The 17,445-nt window shown below is 46.1% G+C and overlaps 1 protein-coding gene across 3 annotated transcripts in view; it reads left to right on the plus strand.

The window, feature by feature from the left end:
* The window catches only part of adat2 (adenosine deaminase tRNA specific 2), a 57,931-nt gene extending 41,490 nt beyond the window's left edge, over positions 1-16,441 (plus strand). For all 3 annotated transcript variants that reach the window (XM_070889068.1, XM_070889067.1, XM_070889069.1), the window contains exons 5-6: positions 15,736-15,808; positions 15,921-16,441. In XM_070889068.1, the coding sequence (XP_070745169.1) occupies positions 15,736-15,808; positions 15,921-15,952 (105 nt within the window). In that variant the 3' untranslated portion in view covers positions 15,953-16,441. The remainder of the gene's footprint in view (positions 1-15,735; positions 15,809-15,920) is intronic.
* The last annotated feature ends 1,004 nt before the right edge of the window (positions 16,442-17,445 follow it).

Here is a 17,445-nt window from a genome sequence, read left to right on the forward strand (position 1 = left end):
GTGGTCTACCGTTTAATGTGTACACCCGTTCCTTATTAGCCCTCCCCAAGTGCATTACCTCACACTTCTCCGAATTAAATTCCAATTGCCATCAAACAGATTAACTGGTCATTATCACATTGCAGTTTGTGGGAGCTTGCTGTGCGCAAATTGGCTGCCGTGTTTACTACATTACAACAGTGACTATACTTCAAAAAGTACTCCATTGGCTGTAAAGCGCTTTGGGACCTCTTGTGATCATGAGGTTCTATATAAATGCAAGTCTTTCTTTTCTTTGCCCGACCAAGACCAGCACAGACACGGCAGGAGCAAATTTGGAAACCATGTTGGGCAGTTCATGCACCAACTGAGTCATTGAGGTATCTCAATTTATATTTAAAAAGTGAAAAGTGTGGCAGATCTTCAAGCTATATCAAACCCAACCACCACCTTTCGTAAATAAGAGCAAGAGTACGCCATTCGACCCCTCGAGCCTGCACCGCCATTCAATAAGATCATGGCTGATCAAATCCATTTTCCCGTCCTATCCCCTTGATTTAAGTGCCCAAAAACCTAGCGATCTCAGTCGCAAATATTCATCGACTGAGCATCCACAGCCCTCTAGGATAGAACATTCCAAAGATTCACCACCCTCTGAGTGAAGAAATTGCTCCTCATCTCAGTCTACCCCATCTCCACAGTTCAACAGTGCTTGCTGAGCACTGGGTTAATTCTTCGCGCTATACTGGAGCGACAACAACAGCTTGCATTTATATAGTACTTTTAACGTAGAAAAATTCCCAAAGTGCATCACAGAGACCTAAGGAGAAATGGCCACCGAGCAAGAGAAGGAGAGGTTAGGAGGGGGTGACCAAATACTTGTCAGTGAGGTGGGTCTTAAAGATGGAGAGAGTGAGGCAGAGAGGTTTAGGGAGGGAATTCCAGAGAATGAGACCTAGGTGGCTGAAGGCACGGCCGCGAAAGGTGGGGAGAAGGATGCGGGGATGCACACAAGGCCGGAGTCAGAGGAACAGAGCACTGGGGAGAAGATTGGACGGCCGGAGGAGGTTATCTCACGCGAGACCATAAGAGGTGTGATGAGCAAATGGGATGGTGCAGGATATGGTACAGGAAGCAGAGTTTCAGAGGAATTGAAGTTTACAGAGGGTGGAGAATGGGAGGTTGGCCAGGAGAGCAACGGAGTCACCAAGGCTGGAGAGGAAAAATGCACTATAGGCCCAATGGCAATGTGGGAAGCAAGAGATATTTGTGGTGCAGGAGGATATGGAGTCAGAAGTACAAATACTTTCGGTGTATGTGACTGGGGGCAGTTTACAACAACAACAACAAATTGTCTTATATAGCGCCTTTAACGTAGTGAAATGCCCCAAGGCACTTCACAGGGAGTATTATGAGATTTAAAAAATTTAACACCAAGCCACATAAATTAGGGCAGGTGACCAAAAGCTTGGTTCAAGAGGTAGGTTTTAGGGAGCGTCTTGAAGGAAGAAAAAGAGGTAAAGAAGCAGAGAGGTTTAGGGAGTGAATTCCGGAGTTTAGGGCCTAGGCAACAGAAGGCACGGCCACCAATGGTTGAGCGATTATAATCAAGGATGCTGAAGAGGACAGAATTTGAGGAGCGCAGATATGTCAAGGGGGGGTTGTGGGGCTGGAGGAGATTACAGAGATAGGGATGGGGAGGGATTTAAAAACAAGGATGAGAACTTTGAAATCGAGGCATTGCTTAACCTGGAGCTAATGTAGGCCAGTGAGCTCAGGGGTGATGGGTGAGCGGGACTTGGTGCGAGTTAGGACATAGGCAGCCGAGTTTTGGATCACCTCTAGTTTACGTAGAGTAGAATGTGGGAGGCCAGCCAGGAGTGCGTTGCAATAGTCAAATCTAGAGGTAACAAAGGCACGAATGAGGGCTTCAGCAGCGGATTAGCTGAGGCAAGGGTTGAGACGGGCGATGTTACGTATGTGGAAATAGGCGGTCTCAGTTATGCTGTGGATATGTGGTCGAAAGCTCATTTCAGGGTCAAATATGTCACCAAGGTTGCAAACAGTGTGGTTCAGCCTCAGACAGAAGTTGGGGAGAGAGATGGAGTCAGTGGCTAGGGAACGGAGTTTGTGGCGGGGACTGAAAACAATGGCTTCAGTTTTCCCAATATTCAATTGGGGAAAATTTCTACTCATCCAGAACTGGAAGTCGGACAAGCAGCCTGACAATTTAGAGACCGTGGAGGGGTCGAGAGAAGTGGTAGTGAGGTAGAGCTGGGTGTCGTCAGCGTACATGTGGACACTGATGCTGTGTTTTCGGATGATGTTGCCAAGGGACAGCATGTAGATGAGAAATAGGAGGGGGCCAAGGATAGAGCCTTGGGGGACACCAGAGGTAACGATGCAGGGGCGGGAAGAGAAGCAATCACAGATGATTCTCTGGCTACGATTTTAACAACGTTAATGTTTAACTACGTCAGTTTCAGATTCCTGGTACGGACTAGTTCAACTTCTGTGGTGTTACAGAGAATCGGTGGATTCACTGTTTTGCAACACCAAGGGTGTTCTAGTATGTAGCAGAAAATATATAAGGCTAGAAATCGGCAGACTTTGCGACCGGGTATTTGCCGCTATTTCACCCTCCGCAGCGAAACCCTGGTCAGTGGGATCTTCGGTGACCTTTTTGCGGCGAGGAAAAAGGGGGGCAGGAAAAAGAGTGGGAGAGCTATAGTGATAGGGGACTCAATTGTAAGGGGAATAGATAACCGAGACTCCAGGATGGTATGTTGCCTCCCTGGTGCAAGGGTCAAGGATGTCTCGGAGCGGGTTCAGGGCATTCTGAAAAGGGAGGGTGAACAGCTAGTTGTCGTTGTGCACATTGGTACCAAAGATATAGGTAAAAAACGGGATGAGGTCCTACAAGGCGAATTTAGGGAGCGAGGAGCTAAATTAAAAAGTAGGATCTCAAAAGTAGTAATCTCGGGATTGCTACCAGTGCCAGGTGCGAATCAGAGTAGGAATCGCAGGATAGCTCAGATGAATACGTGGCTTGAGCAGTGGTGCAGAAGGGAGGGATTCAAATTCCTGGGGCATTGGAACTGGTTCTGGGGGAGGTGGGACCTGTACAAACCAGACGGTCTGCACCTGGGCAGGACCGGAACCAATGTCCCGGGGGAGTGTTTGCTAGTGCTGTTGGGGAGGAGTTAAACTAATATGGCAGGGGGATGGGAACCTATGCAGGGAGACAGACGGAAGTAGAATGGGGGCAGAAGCAAAAGATAGAAAGAAGAAAAGTAAAAGTGGAGGGCTGAGAAACCTAAGGCAAAAAGCAAAAAGGGCCACTGTACAACAAAATTCTAAAAGGACAAAGGGTGTTAAAAAAACAAGTCTGAAGGCTTTGTGTCTTAATGCAAGGAGTATCCGTAATAAGGTGGATGAATTAACTGTGCAAATAGATGTTAACAAATATGATGTGATTGGGATTACGGAGACGTGGCTCCAGGATGATCAGGGCTGGGAACTCAACATTCAGGAAGGATAGAATAAAAGGAAAAGGAGGTGGGGTAGCATTGCTGGTTAAAGAAGAGATTAATACAATAATTAGGAATGACATTAGCTTGAATGATGTGGAATCTATATGGGTAGAGCTGCAGAACACCAAAGGGCAAAAAAACGTTCGTGGGAGTTGTGTACAGACCTCCAAACAGTAGTAGTGATGTTGGGGAGGGCATCAAACAGGAAAGTATGGGTGCATGCAATAAGGGTGTAGCAGTTATAATGGGTGACTTTAATATGCACATAGATTGGGCTGACCAAACTGGAAGCAATACGGTGGAAGAGGATTTCCTGGAGTGCATAAGGGATGGTTTTCGAGACCAATGTGTCGAGGAACCAACTAGGGGAGAGGCCATTTTAGATTGGGTGTTGTGTAATGAGAGAGGATTAATTAGCAATCTCGTTGTGCGAGGTCCCTTGGGGAAGAATGACCATAATATGGTGGAATTCTGCATTAGGATGGAGAATGAAACAGTTAATTCAGAGACCATGGTCCAGAACTTAAAGAAGGGTAACTTTGAAGGTATGAGGCGTGAATTGGCTAGGATTGATTGGCGAATGATACTTGAGGGGTTGACTGTGGATGGGCAATGGCAGACATTTAGAGACCGCATGGATGAACTACAACAATTGTACATTCCTGTCTGGCATAAAAATAAAAAAGCGAAGGTGGCTCAACCGTGGCTATCAAGGGAAATCAGGGATAGTATTAAAGCTAAGGAAGTGGCATACAAATTGGCCAGAAATAGCAGCGAACCCGGAGACTGGGAGAAATTTAGAACTCAGCAGAGGAGGACGAAGGGTTTGATTAGGGCAGGGAAAATGGAGTACGAGAGGAAGCTTGCAGGGAACATTAAGACGGATTGCAAAATTTTCTATAGATATGTAAAGAGAAAAAGGTTAGTAAAGACAAACGTAGGTCCCCTGCAGTCAGAATCAGGGGAAGTCATAACGGGGAACAAAGAAATGGCGGACCAATTGAACAAGTACTTTGGTTCGGTATTCACTAAGGAGGACACTAACAACATTCCGGATATAAGAAGGGTCAGAGGGTCTAGTAAGGAGGAGGAACTGAGGGAAATCCTTATTAGTCGGGAAATTGTGTTGGGGAAATTGATGGGATTGAAGGCCGATAAATCTTCAGGGCCTGATGGACTGCATCCCAGAGTACTTAAGGAGGTGGCCTTAGAAATAGCGGATGCATTGACAGTCATTTTCCAACATTCCATTGACTCTGGATCAGTTCCTATCGAGTGGAGGGTAGCCAATGTAACCCCACTTTTTAAAAAAGGAGGGAGAGAGAAAACAGGGAATTATAGACATCGGTATAGCCTGACATCGGTAGTGGGTAAGATATTGGAATCAATTATTAAGGATGTCATAGCAGCGCATTTGGAAAGAGGTGACATGATAGGTCCAAGTCAGCATGGATTTGTGAAAGGGAAATTATGCTTGACAAATCTTCTGGAATTTTTTGAGGATGTTTCCAGTAGAGTGGACAAGGGAGAACCATTTGACGTGGTATATTTGGACTTTCAGAAGGCTTTCGACAAGGTTCCACACGAGAACAAAGTTAAAGCACATGGGATTGGGGGTAGTGTGCTGACATGGATTGAGAACTGGTTGGCAGACAGGAAGCAAAGAGTAGGAGTAAATGGGTACTTTTCAGAATGGCAGGTGGTGACTAGTGGGGTACCGCAAGGTTCTGTGCTGAGGCCCCAGCTGTTTACACTGTATATTAATGATTTAGACGAGGGGATTAAATGTAGTATCTCCAAATTTGCGGATGACACTAAGTTAGGTGGCAGTGTGAGCTGCGAGGAGGATGCTATGAGGCTGCAGAGTGACTTAGATAGGTTAGGTGAGTGGGCAAATGCATGGCAGATGAAGTATAATGTGGATAAATGTGAGGTTATCCACTTTGGTGGTAAAAACAGAGAGACAGACTATTATCTGAATGGTGACAGGTTAGGAAAAGGGGAGGTGCAACGAGACCTGGGTGTCATGGTACATCAGTCACTGAAGGTTGGCATGCAAGTACAGCAGGCGGTTAAGAAAGCAAATGGCACGTTGGCCTTCATAGTGAGGAGATTTGAGTACAGGGGCAGGGAGGTGTTGCTACAGTTGTACAGGGCCTTGGTGAGGCCACACCTGGAGTATTGTGTACAGTTTTGGTCTCCTAACCTGAGGAAGGACATCTTGTTATTGAGGGAGTGCAGCGAAGGTTCACCAGACTGATTCCCGGGATGGCGGGACTGACATATCAAGAAAGACTGAATCAACTGGGCTTGTATTCACTGGAGTTCAGAAGAATGAGAGGGGACCTTATAGAAACGTTTAAAATTCTGATGGGTTTAGACAGGTTAGATGCAGGTAGAATGTTCACAATGTTGGGGAAGTCCAGAACCAGGGGTCACAGTCTAAGGATAAGGGGTAAGCCATTTAGGACCGAGATGAGGAGAAACTTCTTCACCCAGAGAGTGGTGAACCTGTGGAATTCTCTACCACAGAAAGTTGTTGAGGCCAATTCATGAAATATATTCAAAAAGGAGTTAGATGTCGTCCTTACTACTAAGGGGATCAAGGGGTATGGCGAGAAAGCAGGAATGTGGTACTGAAGTTGCATGTTCAGCCATGAACTCATTGAATGGCGGTGCAGGCTAGAAGGGCCGAATGGCCTACTCCTGCACCTATTTTCTATGTTTTCTATGTTTCTATGCTCTGTGTCTCAATGTGAGGAGTATTTGGAATAAGGTGGATGAATTAACTGCGCAGATAGCAGTTAACGGGTATGATGTAATTGGCATCACGGAGACATGGCTCCAGGGTGATCAAGGCTGGGAACTCAACATCCAGAGGTATTCAACATTTAGGAAGGATAGACAGAAAGGAAAAGGAGGCGGGGTGGCGTTGCTGGTTAATGCAATAGTAAGGATGGACATTAGCTTGGATGATGTGGAATGGTATGGGTGGAGATACCAAGGGGCAGAAAACGCTAGTGGGAGTTGTGTACAGACCACCAAACAGTAGTAGTAAGGTTGGGGACAGCATCAAACAAGAAATTAGGGACGCATGCAATAAAGGTACAGCAGTTATCATGGGTGACTTTAATCTACATATTGATTGGGCTATCCAAACTGGTAGCAATGCGGTGTAGCAGGATTTCCTGGAGTGTATTAGGGATGGTTTTCTCGACAAATATGTCGAGGAACCAACCAGGGAGCTGGCCATCCTAGACTGGGTGATGTGTAATGAGAAAGGACTAATTAGCAATCTTGTTGTGCGAGACCCCTTGGGGAAGAGTGACCATAACATGGAAGAATTCTTTATTAGGATGGAGAGTGGCATAGTTAATTCAAAAACTAGGGTCCTGAACTTAAGGAAAGGTAACTTCGATGGTTTGAGGCATGATTTGGCTAGAATAGATTCTTAAAGGGTTGACGGTGGATAGGCAATGGCAAACATTTCAAGATCACATGGATGAACTTCAGCAATTGTACATCCCTGTCTGGAGTAAAAATAAAACAGGGAAGATGGCGAACAAGGGAAATTAAGGATCGTGTTAAATCCAAGGAAGAGGCATATAAATTGGCCAGAAAAAGCAGCAAACCTGAGAACTGGGAGAAATTTAGAATTCAGCAGAGGAGGACAAAGAGTTTAATTAAGAGGTGGAAAATAGAGTACGAGAAGAAGCTTGCCGGGAACATAAAAACTGACTGCAAGAGCTTCTATAGATATGTGAAAAGAAAAAGATTAGTGAAGACATACGTCGGTCCCTTGCAGTCAGATTCAGGTGAATTTATAATGGGGAACAAAGAAATGGCAGACCAATTGAACAAATACTTTGGTTCTGTCTTCACGAAGGAAGATACAAATAGCCTTCCGGAAGTACTAGGGGACCGAGGTTCTAGTGAGAAGGAGGAACTGAAGGAAATCCTTGGTAGGCGGGAAATTGTGTTGGGGAAATTGATTGGATTGAAGGCCGATAAATCCCCGGGGCCTGATAGTCTGCATCCCAGAGTACTTAAGGAAGTGGCCATAGAAATAGTGGATGCATTGATGATCATTTTCCAACAGTCTATCGACTCTGGATCAGTTTCTATGGACTGGAGGATAGCTAATGTAACACCACTTTTTAAAAAGGGAGGGAGAGAGAAAGCGGGTAATTATAGATCGGTTAGCCTGACATCAATAGTGGGGAAAATGTTGGAATCAATTATTAAAGATGAAATAGCAGCGCATTTGGAAAGCAGTGACAGGATCGGTCCAAGTCAGCATGGATTTGTGAAAGGGAAATCATGCTTAACAAATCTTCTGGAATTTTTTGAGGATGTAACGAGCAGAGTGGACAAGGGAGAACCAGTAGATATGTTGTATTTGGACTTTCAAAAAGCTTTTGACAAGGTCCCACACAAGAGATTGATGTGCAAAATCAAATCACATGGTATTGGGAGTAATATACTGACGTGGATAGAGAACTGGTTGGCAGACAGGAAGCAGAGAGTTGGGATAAACGGGTCCTTTTCAGAATGGCAGGCAGTGACTAATGGAGTGCCGCAGGGCTCAGTGCTGGGACCCCAGCTCTTTACAATATACATCAATGATTTGGATGAAGGAATTGAGTGTAATATCTCCAAGTTTGCAGATGACACTAAACTGGGTGGCGGTGTGAGCTGTGATGAGGACGTTAGGAGGCTGCAGGGTGACTTGGACAGGTTTGGTGAGTGGGCAAATTCATGGCAGATGCAGTATAATGTGGATAAATGTAAGGTTATCCAATTTGGAGGCAAAAACGCAAAGACAGAATATTATCTGAATGGTGGCAGATTAGGAAAAGGGGAGGTGCAACGAGACCTGGGTGTCATGGTTCATCAGTCATTGAAAGTTGGCATGCAGGTACAGCAGGCGGTGAAGGCGGCAAATGTTATGTTGGCCTTCATAGCTAGTGGATTTGAGTATAGGAGCAGCGAGGTCTTACTGCAGTTGTACAGGACCTTGGTGAGGCCTCACCTGGAATACTGTGTTCAGTTTTGGTCTCCTAATCTGAGGAAGGACGTTCTTGCTATTGAGGGAGTGCAGCGAAGGTTCATCAGACTGATGCCTGGGATGGCTGGACTGACATATGAGGTGAGACTGGATCAACTGGGCCTTTATATATTGGAGTTTCGAAGGATGAGAGGGGATCTCATAGAAACATACAAGATTCTGACGGGACGGGACAGGTTAGATGCGGGTAGATTGTTCCCGCTGTTGGGGAAGTCCAGAACCAGGGGACACAGACTTAGGATAAAGGGTAAGCCATTTAGGACTGAGATGAGGAGAAACTTCTTCACTCAGAGAGTTGTTAACCTGTGGAATTCCCTGCCGCAGAGAGTTGTTGATGCCAGTTCATTGGATATATTCAAGAGGGAGTTAGATATGGCCCTTACGGCTAAAGAGATCAAGGAGTATGGAGAGAAAGCAGGAGTGGGGTACTGAGGGAATGATCAGCCATGAACTCATTGAATGGCGGTGCAGGTTCGAAGGGCTGAATGGCCTACTCCTGCACCTATTTTCTCTGTTTCTATGAGGGGAGCATTGACGTGCAACACCCGAAATAGCGTTTGCGATCGATATTTGGCTCTCTCCGCACCCGTACTCTGTGCGCAGAATACCGACTGGGATAAAACCCGAGTTGCAGTGCTGCCAACAGCGGTAAATATGAAGACCTGCAAAAAAGGGTAAGTTAAAGTTTTTATTTTTTAATGGTTTTTCAGCGATTTAGTAGGTAAGGATTTTGTGAATAGTTTTTTTTTGTTTGCAATTTTTTTTGTTGATTTTTTTTTTTCCCTCCCAAGGCCTCTCTTGCAGCGCTTTCGACCCCGGACTAAATTGCCGAAATTCACAGTTTGCCCCGGCAAATCCTTGTGCAAAGTCTATTTTTACCATTGCGCCGAAAAGCGGGCCGAGAAACAGTCGTGAAACGGTACCGTTTGCGCTGAAAACCACATTTCTAGCCCATTATATACTACTGTCCTTACGCAATTTTCTGTGAGAAAATAAAATTTTCGGAGTTAAAAAAAATCTGAATAAAAAATGGCAGGTTATTAGATTGCATATTTGACACTGAGCACCTGTGTGAAATTGGTACAATATTTCTAATAACAAGGGCATTAGTAATGCTTCTTTGCCCCACCTCTGCACATACCTCGAGTACATTTCTTCCATTTCGCACACCAGCATTGAGGTTTATAAGGTAATGAAGGGGGTAGACGGTGTGCCGGCTGACAGTTTGTTTCGATTAAAGGTTCGGGAGGACCAGGGGTCACTCATTTAAGTTGTATCAGCCCAGATCTTTGTTGGAGGTCTGAAGGTGGTTCTTTTCCCGAAGAATATTAAGCGTCTGGAACAGGCTGCCGTCTCGTGTGGTGGGCGCTGATTCGCCGAATTCCTTCAAGTGAGAGCTGGACCTGTTTCTGGCTGGGGCGGAGATCACCTCTTACAGAGGGGAGGCATTGCAGGGAATTCAGGGCCAGAGTGATCTCTTGGATTCGTTTCGATGGGTCAGAGAGGAATTTCGCAGATTCCCAGGAGATCACGTGGTTTCGGGTGGGGTGGAGTGTATATGTTGTGATACACAAAGTATCACAATTGTGTGGGACAGGCTCGATGGACCAGAGGGTCTTCACCTGTCCGTCATTGTTGGTATGTTTGTATGTCTCTGACTTGAGTGCCAATTTAGTGCCGTGTCTGACCTTGGTGCTGATTTCTGTTGTACCATGGGCAGTCCCCAACATGCCGGCTTGTACCTGTGGCGAGTTGGATTGAGATGGCCTTAAACTTACTGCAGTTGCAGCATCAAAGAATACTGCAACATACAGTGGCCTCGTCGTCAATGTAGTCAACTAGCAGCGTCTATGCCGGTGTTTATGCTCCACACGAGCCTCCTCCCACCCTTATTCATCTAACCCGAGCAGCATAATCTTCATATTCCTTTCTCCCTCATGTCCTTATCCAGCTTCCCCTTAAATGCAGCTATACTATTCACCTCAACTACTCCCTGCGGTAGCAAATTCCACATTCTGACCACTCTCATTGGTAAAGAAGTTTCTCCTGAATTCCCTGTGGGATTTATTGGTGACTACCTTATATTTATGGCCCCTAGTTTTGGTCTCCCCCCACAAGTGGCAACATCTCTACTTCTGCCCTATCAAACCCTTTCATAATCTTAAAGACAACTTTCAGGTCACCCCGCAGCCTCCTCTTTTCTAGACAAAAGCGCCCAGCCTGTTCAATCTTATTTTGGATATTAAGGGAATTGCAGGATATGGGGATAGTGCAGGAAAGTGGAGTTGAGATCGATGATCAGCCATGATCTTATTGAATGGTGAAGCAGGTTTGAGGGGCCAAATGGCCTACTCCTGTTCTTATTTCTTATGTCCCTATGTTTCCTGATAGGTATAACCTCTCAGCTCTGGCATCATCCTTGTAAATCTTTGTGCCCTCTCTACTGCCTCTCTATCCTTTTTATACTTTGGAGACCAGAATTGTATGCAGTACTCCCAAGTGTGGTCTAACCAAGCTTCTATACAAGTTTGACGTAACTTCGCTGCTTTTCCGTCTATCCCTCCAGAAATTAACCCCAGTGTTTTGTTATTTTTAACAGCCTTATTAAACTGAGTCACTACTTTTAGTGATTTGTGTATCTGTACCCCGAGATCCCTTTGATCCTCCACTCCATTTAGACTATAAGAATATAAGAAATAGGAGCAGGAGTGGGACATTTGGCCCCTCGAGCCTGCTCCGCCGTTCAATAAGATCATGGCTGATCTGATCATGGACTCAGCTCCACTTCCCCGCCCGCTCCCCATAACCCTTTATTCCCTTATCGCTCAAAAATCTCTCTATCTCCGCTTTAAATATATTCAATGACACAGCCTCCAAGGCTTCTGGGGCAGAGAATTCTACAGATTTACAGCCCTCTGTTTTAACATTATTATTTGTTTCGCAGAAAAGTTTATAAAAATTTGTGAATTCAGGAGGTAGAGTTGGTTGGTGGATAGGAGTTTCTTTGCATTGCTGGCTGAGAAGCCAGGAGACACAAAACTGAGGTGCAGTGGCGCCAGCACTGGCAGGAGGATGTAATTACAGTGTGACGTGTTTACATAGACAGTTTCCATTCTATACGGCATACAGATATTTATAATGGGAAAACACAAGTACAAAAGTGCCGCCAGAAAGTAAGGTTTTTAATAAGGTACTGTAGCAGAGTGGTTATGTTACTGGACTAGTAATCGAGAGGCCTGGAATAATGATATGAGTTTAAATCCCGCCACAACACTTGGGGAAATTAAAATTCAGTTAATTAAATAAATCTGGAATAAAAAGCTAGTACCCTGTATCAGTAATGGTGACCATGAAACTACCAAGAAGAATATTCACTAATATCCTTAAGGGAAGGAAATCTCCCGTCCTTACCCGGTGTCTGGCCTACACGTGACTCCAGACCCACAGTAATGTGGTTGACTCTTAACAGCCCTCTGAAATGGCCCAGCGAGCCACTCAGTTATATCAAAGGATAATTAGGGATGGACAATAAATGCTGGCCTTGCCAGCGACGCCCACATCGCATGAATAAATTAAAAAATTATAGAAGTGTTGCTTTTAAAAATACATTCTGATTTGGGTTTGTTTTAATATTCAATGTCATTCTAAAGTAAAGTTTTTTCATTTTAAATCTGATTATTGGTCTCATGTTTGAAGCCATCACCTGAAGTAGGGAGAGGGCTGATCTCATTGATTATTATCAGTCATAATCTTATTGAATGGCAGAGCAGGCTCAACAGACCGTATGGCCGACTCCTGCTCCTATTTCTTATGTTCTTATGAAGTGATGCATTTAAGTGCAGCTCCACTGCCTTTGTTGCTCCTCTGATAGCAATGGAACATCTTTCACCAATAGAGAGATGTGCATGATGTGTAACTGCTTCAGTATCCTCAATGGAACGTCTTTCACCGGTAGAGAGATGTGCATGATGTGTAACTGTTTCAGTATCCTCAATGGAACGTCTTTCACCGGTAGAGAGATGTGCATGATGTGTAACTGCTTCAGTATCCTCAACTATCCTCCTCTGCTTGGGAATACTCCACACACGCGCATACGCTCCCATGGGGAGTGTGTGAGCGTGGGGTGTGCGAGTGCGTGGGGGGAGAGTGTGTGCGCGCGGGGAGTGTGTGTGTGTGTGGAGCGTTCCCAGGCAGAGGATTTCCTCGACAACTCCGATTATCGTTCAATCTTGTATCCACACTCCATTTAAAGAGCTGTGGGCCTGGCTCCAGTGACATGGAGTATCCCTTCATCAGAGAGAGACAGTGAGTGCACAAGGGCTTTTATCCCATCTCTCTGGAATGGATTCAAGTTATCTAGCAGTCTGTTGCATTAAATTCCTTCCAGGGTATTTCCAGCGCCCTCATTGTCTGTTCACACAATTCCTGTCTGCGCTGAGGAAATTAACCTTCAACTCTCACTGCCTGGGCTCAATTCCAGCCATTTCGGAGAAGAAATTACATGTTGGACTTGACGTTCAGATCAGATTGGCAGCCTGTGTGCAGATATAATTTGTTGTGTCTTGTGTGCGTGTGTGTAATACCCGAAGCCAACAGATGGGGGTGCTGTTGCATTCCGGGAGCCACTAATTCAGCTCGTGTGCTGTTTTTATTGGTGTTTCTTCCATTGGGGATCAGCCGCTTCCTGCCTTGCGTTCTCTAGCCAGGGGCATGGAAAATCCCATTTAGTTGATCATTCTCTGGCTGCTGATGTTGCCAGAATGAGCCAGTCATCCAGCACGCACCACCATTCACAATTGGCCAGATGTCCAGTGTCAGATTCTGATTAATTGACTGAAATCCGGCAAAGTGCAGCCAGTTAAAGAGGCCCGACAGCTGGGAATCCCAGCCTCGGTGACATGTGCTGCTTCCTCTGAACACCGGGTGGCGGGAGAAATCCCCAGCAAATCGCTTAACCTCCCGACTGCTTCAAAGGCTGCGTTAGTCCTGGATGAGCAGACATTTTCTCCGATTGAATGTCGGGAAGACTGAAGCCATTGTTTGCAGTCCCTCGCCACAATCTCCGTTCCCTAGCCACCGACTCCATCCCTCTCCCCAACTCCTGCCTGAGGCTGAACCGCACTGTTCGCAACCTTGGTGTCATATTTGACCCTGAAATGAGCTGTCGACCACATATCCGCAGCATAACTGAAAAACCGCCGATTTCCACCTCCGTAACATCGCCCGTCTCCTCCCTTGCCTCAGCTCATCCGCTGCTGAAGCCCTCGTCCCATACCTTTGTTACCTCTAGATTGGACTATTCCAACGCATGGCCTCCCACATTCAACCCTACGTAAACTAGAGGTGATCCAAAACTCAGCTGTCCTAACTCGCACCAAGTCCCGCTCACCCATCACCCCTGGTGCTCGCTGACCTACATTGGCTCCCAGTTAAGCAACGCCTCGATTTCAAAATTCTCATCCTTGTTTTCAAATCTCCTCCAGCCCCACAATCCCCCCGCGATGTCTGCGCTCCGCTAATTCTGCCCTCTTGAGCATCCCTGATTATAATCGCTCAACCACTGGTGGCCGTGCCTTCCACATGCTCTGAAACTCCCTGCCTAAACCTCTCCGCATCTCTGCCTCGCTTTCCTCCTTCAAGACACTCCTTAAAACCTACAGCTTTCCCTGCCCCAATTTCTACTTATGCGGCTCGGTGTCACATTTTTAATCTCGTTAATACTCCTGTGACGTTTCACTACGTTAAAGGCGCTATATAAATACCAGTTGTTAGTGATTCTTTTTTTCTTGGCAAGACCGAAAGCCATTCGATAAACTTTGTTGAAAGTGTTGACTCCTCATTTGCTCCCTTGGGGTCAGCTGTGGCTCAGTGGGCAGCACTGTCGCCCTCCGAGTCACAAGGTCTTCAGGTCCCACTGCAGGGCACGAAATCCAGCCTGACACTCCCAGTGCAGTACTGAGGGAGCGCTGCACTGTCGGAGGTGGCGTCTTTCAGACGAGATGTGAAACTGTCGGCCCCCGTCTCTCCTTTTCAGGTGGACGTAAATTATTCCGTGACACCAATGTTTCCCCGAAGGCACATCAATCGCAAGGCTTCATGCAGGCCGCTCATCAGCTGCTGCCGCTGGAAGAGGCACCACACGCTTGTGGCCGCAAAGCGAGTTTAAAGGGTCCGCGTCGGGAAAAAAATTAGAGGGAACATTGCATGGCACTTTTCAACAAAAAAAAAAGAGTAGGGGAGTTCTCCCCGGTGTGCTGGTCAATATTTATTCCTCAACCAACACCTTAAACATTATCTGGTCGTTAATTTAATTGCTGTTTGCGGGAGCTTGCTGAGCGCACATTAGCTTCCGTGTTTGCCACATTACAAAAGCGAATGCATTTCACAGGTACTTTATTTGTTGTAAAAACACCGGCCTGGAAATCTCGGCTTCCCCGGGTCAGTACCGAGTCTACAGCCCCGGGGAAGGCATCGCAAAAGTCGGTTTTCAGCACACAATGCACAATCGGGAGCGAGGACATTCGCATAGGCAAGATTGCGGGATTTACCCATAGCTTGCCCAGCAAATGTCCTCAAAAACTCATGCGTCTGATAAAAGCAGGTGCATAGTCTACTCTTGCAGGCGTAAGAGTTTTAAAACATACAAAAATATTATGTAATTAAATTTAAAAAACACATTTTATGGTTAAAAACCCTGCCCACTATAAGGTAAGTTTATTTTTAAAAAATTTATTACAAAACCTTAAAAAAAAAAATCAGGAAAGTATTTTTTTTTCTAAGGCATTTATTAACTTTAATTTCAAATAATTTTAATTATGTGAGGTGTGTTTTTTTATTATGGTGTTTAATGTGTTTTTTTTCATTAATAGCAATGAGAACTCGTAGATACGGAGTTCCCATTGCTATTAATTGAGAATAGTTTACCTGATTGGTTGAGCAGTCACATGTGACTGCACCGTCTGTGTGGGAACCTGGAGGACGGGAGCGCGCTTCACAGCGCGGGAAGAGAAGGTCTCCCCACCGGAATCCCACGCTCCTCCCGGACCACTAGGTATTTTCGTAGAAATGTTTCAGGTCGGAGGCGTCCCACCCGCAGGAAGCCTCTGACCTCAATTTCTGGGCCGTATATAAATGCAAGTCTTTCTCTTGTTGCAGTGCGTCGGGGGATACAGAGCTGAGGAAGCTGTGGAACTGTTAAAGACCTTCTACAAAGCTGAAAACCCCAATGGTCTGTAGCCCCCTAATCATCCCTTTTTACAATGATTAGACATTTTCCACACACATCGAAATTAGGTTACAAACCCTGCTTTTTTAAAAATGATGTCCTTTTTCCACAACAGCGCCAAAATCAAAAGTAAGGAAGAAGGAATAAAATCCCGCCACTGTCCCCAAAGAATAAACCTGCAACGCCTCATCGGCTGAAAGAAAAGCACTTGGAGAAGACGTTCAGCGTTTAACCGAAACCGACTGGACAGTGGAAAGAGACAAGCAGTCAGCCGTTGGCTGGGGCAAGACGTGACCACAGTCAGAGAATGCCAGCAATCGTGATCAGTAGCTGTACGTCTCCCAGTCTGGCTATCGACCGCTCCCTCCTGGTACGTGCGCCCACAGGTCATTGCTGACAGTATCACAGAGCGACCTGTCTGCTGTACAATTCTCGGCCTTTATCGCACTGCCCTCGCGCCTGCCAGTCAAGATTGGGAGTCCGCCAAGCAGGTATTGCAAGCTGTGATCTGCCACGCCAGTGATTTTAATGTATTGTATTTGCACGTTGCATTCAGATATAAAATGTATTTGTTTCTTCAGCGTTATTCATAATAAATTATAAAGTTCACCAAACTTTTTTTTTTAAGTGAGCAAACATGATTCCGAATGTGTCATATTGCTCAAATGGACCATCTTCATGTGAGAAAGTGCATCAGATTGGTGAGAAAACCAACACAAGAAAACTAATATCATTTATTCATTTACCTCTTCTGGGTCAAGCGATCAGTAGCTGTAAAGGCAAGCTCCTAGATTCTATCTGTGTTACATTGCTGAGGCAACTGATCTCAGCGATCAGGATAGCTGGTCTTGGCCTCTAGGTTGGGGATGCAGGGACAAATCAGCCGGGTGCCCACTGCTGGGAGCTACCCAGCAATACGGGTCTGACGAACTCAATGTCTACCCTCATCTCCGCCTCTGATAGGGCTCACTGTAACTCAGTGACTACCACAGCCCCTGACTGGGCTCACTGTAACTCAGTGACTACCTCAACCCCTGACTGGGCTCACTAACTCAGTGACTACCTCAGCCCCTGACAGGGCTCACTGTAACTCAGTGACTACCACAGCCCCTGACAGGGCTCACTGTAACTCAGTGACTACCACAGACCCTGACAGGGCTCACTGTAACTCAGTGACTACCACAGCCCCTGACAGGGCTCACTGTAACTCAGTGACTACCTCAGCCCCTGACTGGGCTCACTGTAACTCAGTGACTACCTCAACCCCTGACTGGGCTCACTAACTCAGTGACTACCTCAGCCCCTGACAGGGCTCACTGTAACTCAGTGACTACCACAGCCCCTGACAGGGCTCACTAACTCAGTGACTACCTCAACCCCTGACAGGGCTCAGTGTAACTCAGTGACTACCACAGCCCCTGACAGGGCTCAGTGTAACTCAGTGACTACCACAGCCCCTGACAGGGCTCAGTGTAACTCAGTGACTACCACAGCCCCTGACAGGGCTCAGTGTAACTCAGTGACTACCTCAGCCCCTGACAGGGCTCAGTGTAACTCAGTGACTACCTCAGCCCCTGACAGGGCTCACTAAAACTCAATGACTACCATAGCCCCTGACTGGGTTCACTAACTCAGTGACT

This window comes from Pristiophorus japonicus, chromosome 9 (assembly GCF_044704955.1).
Source record: "Pristiophorus japonicus isolate sPriJap1 chromosome 9, sPriJap1.hap1, whole genome shotgun sequence".
NCBI lineage: Eukaryota > Metazoa > Chordata > Chondrichthyes > Pristiophoridae > Pristiophorus > Pristiophorus japonicus.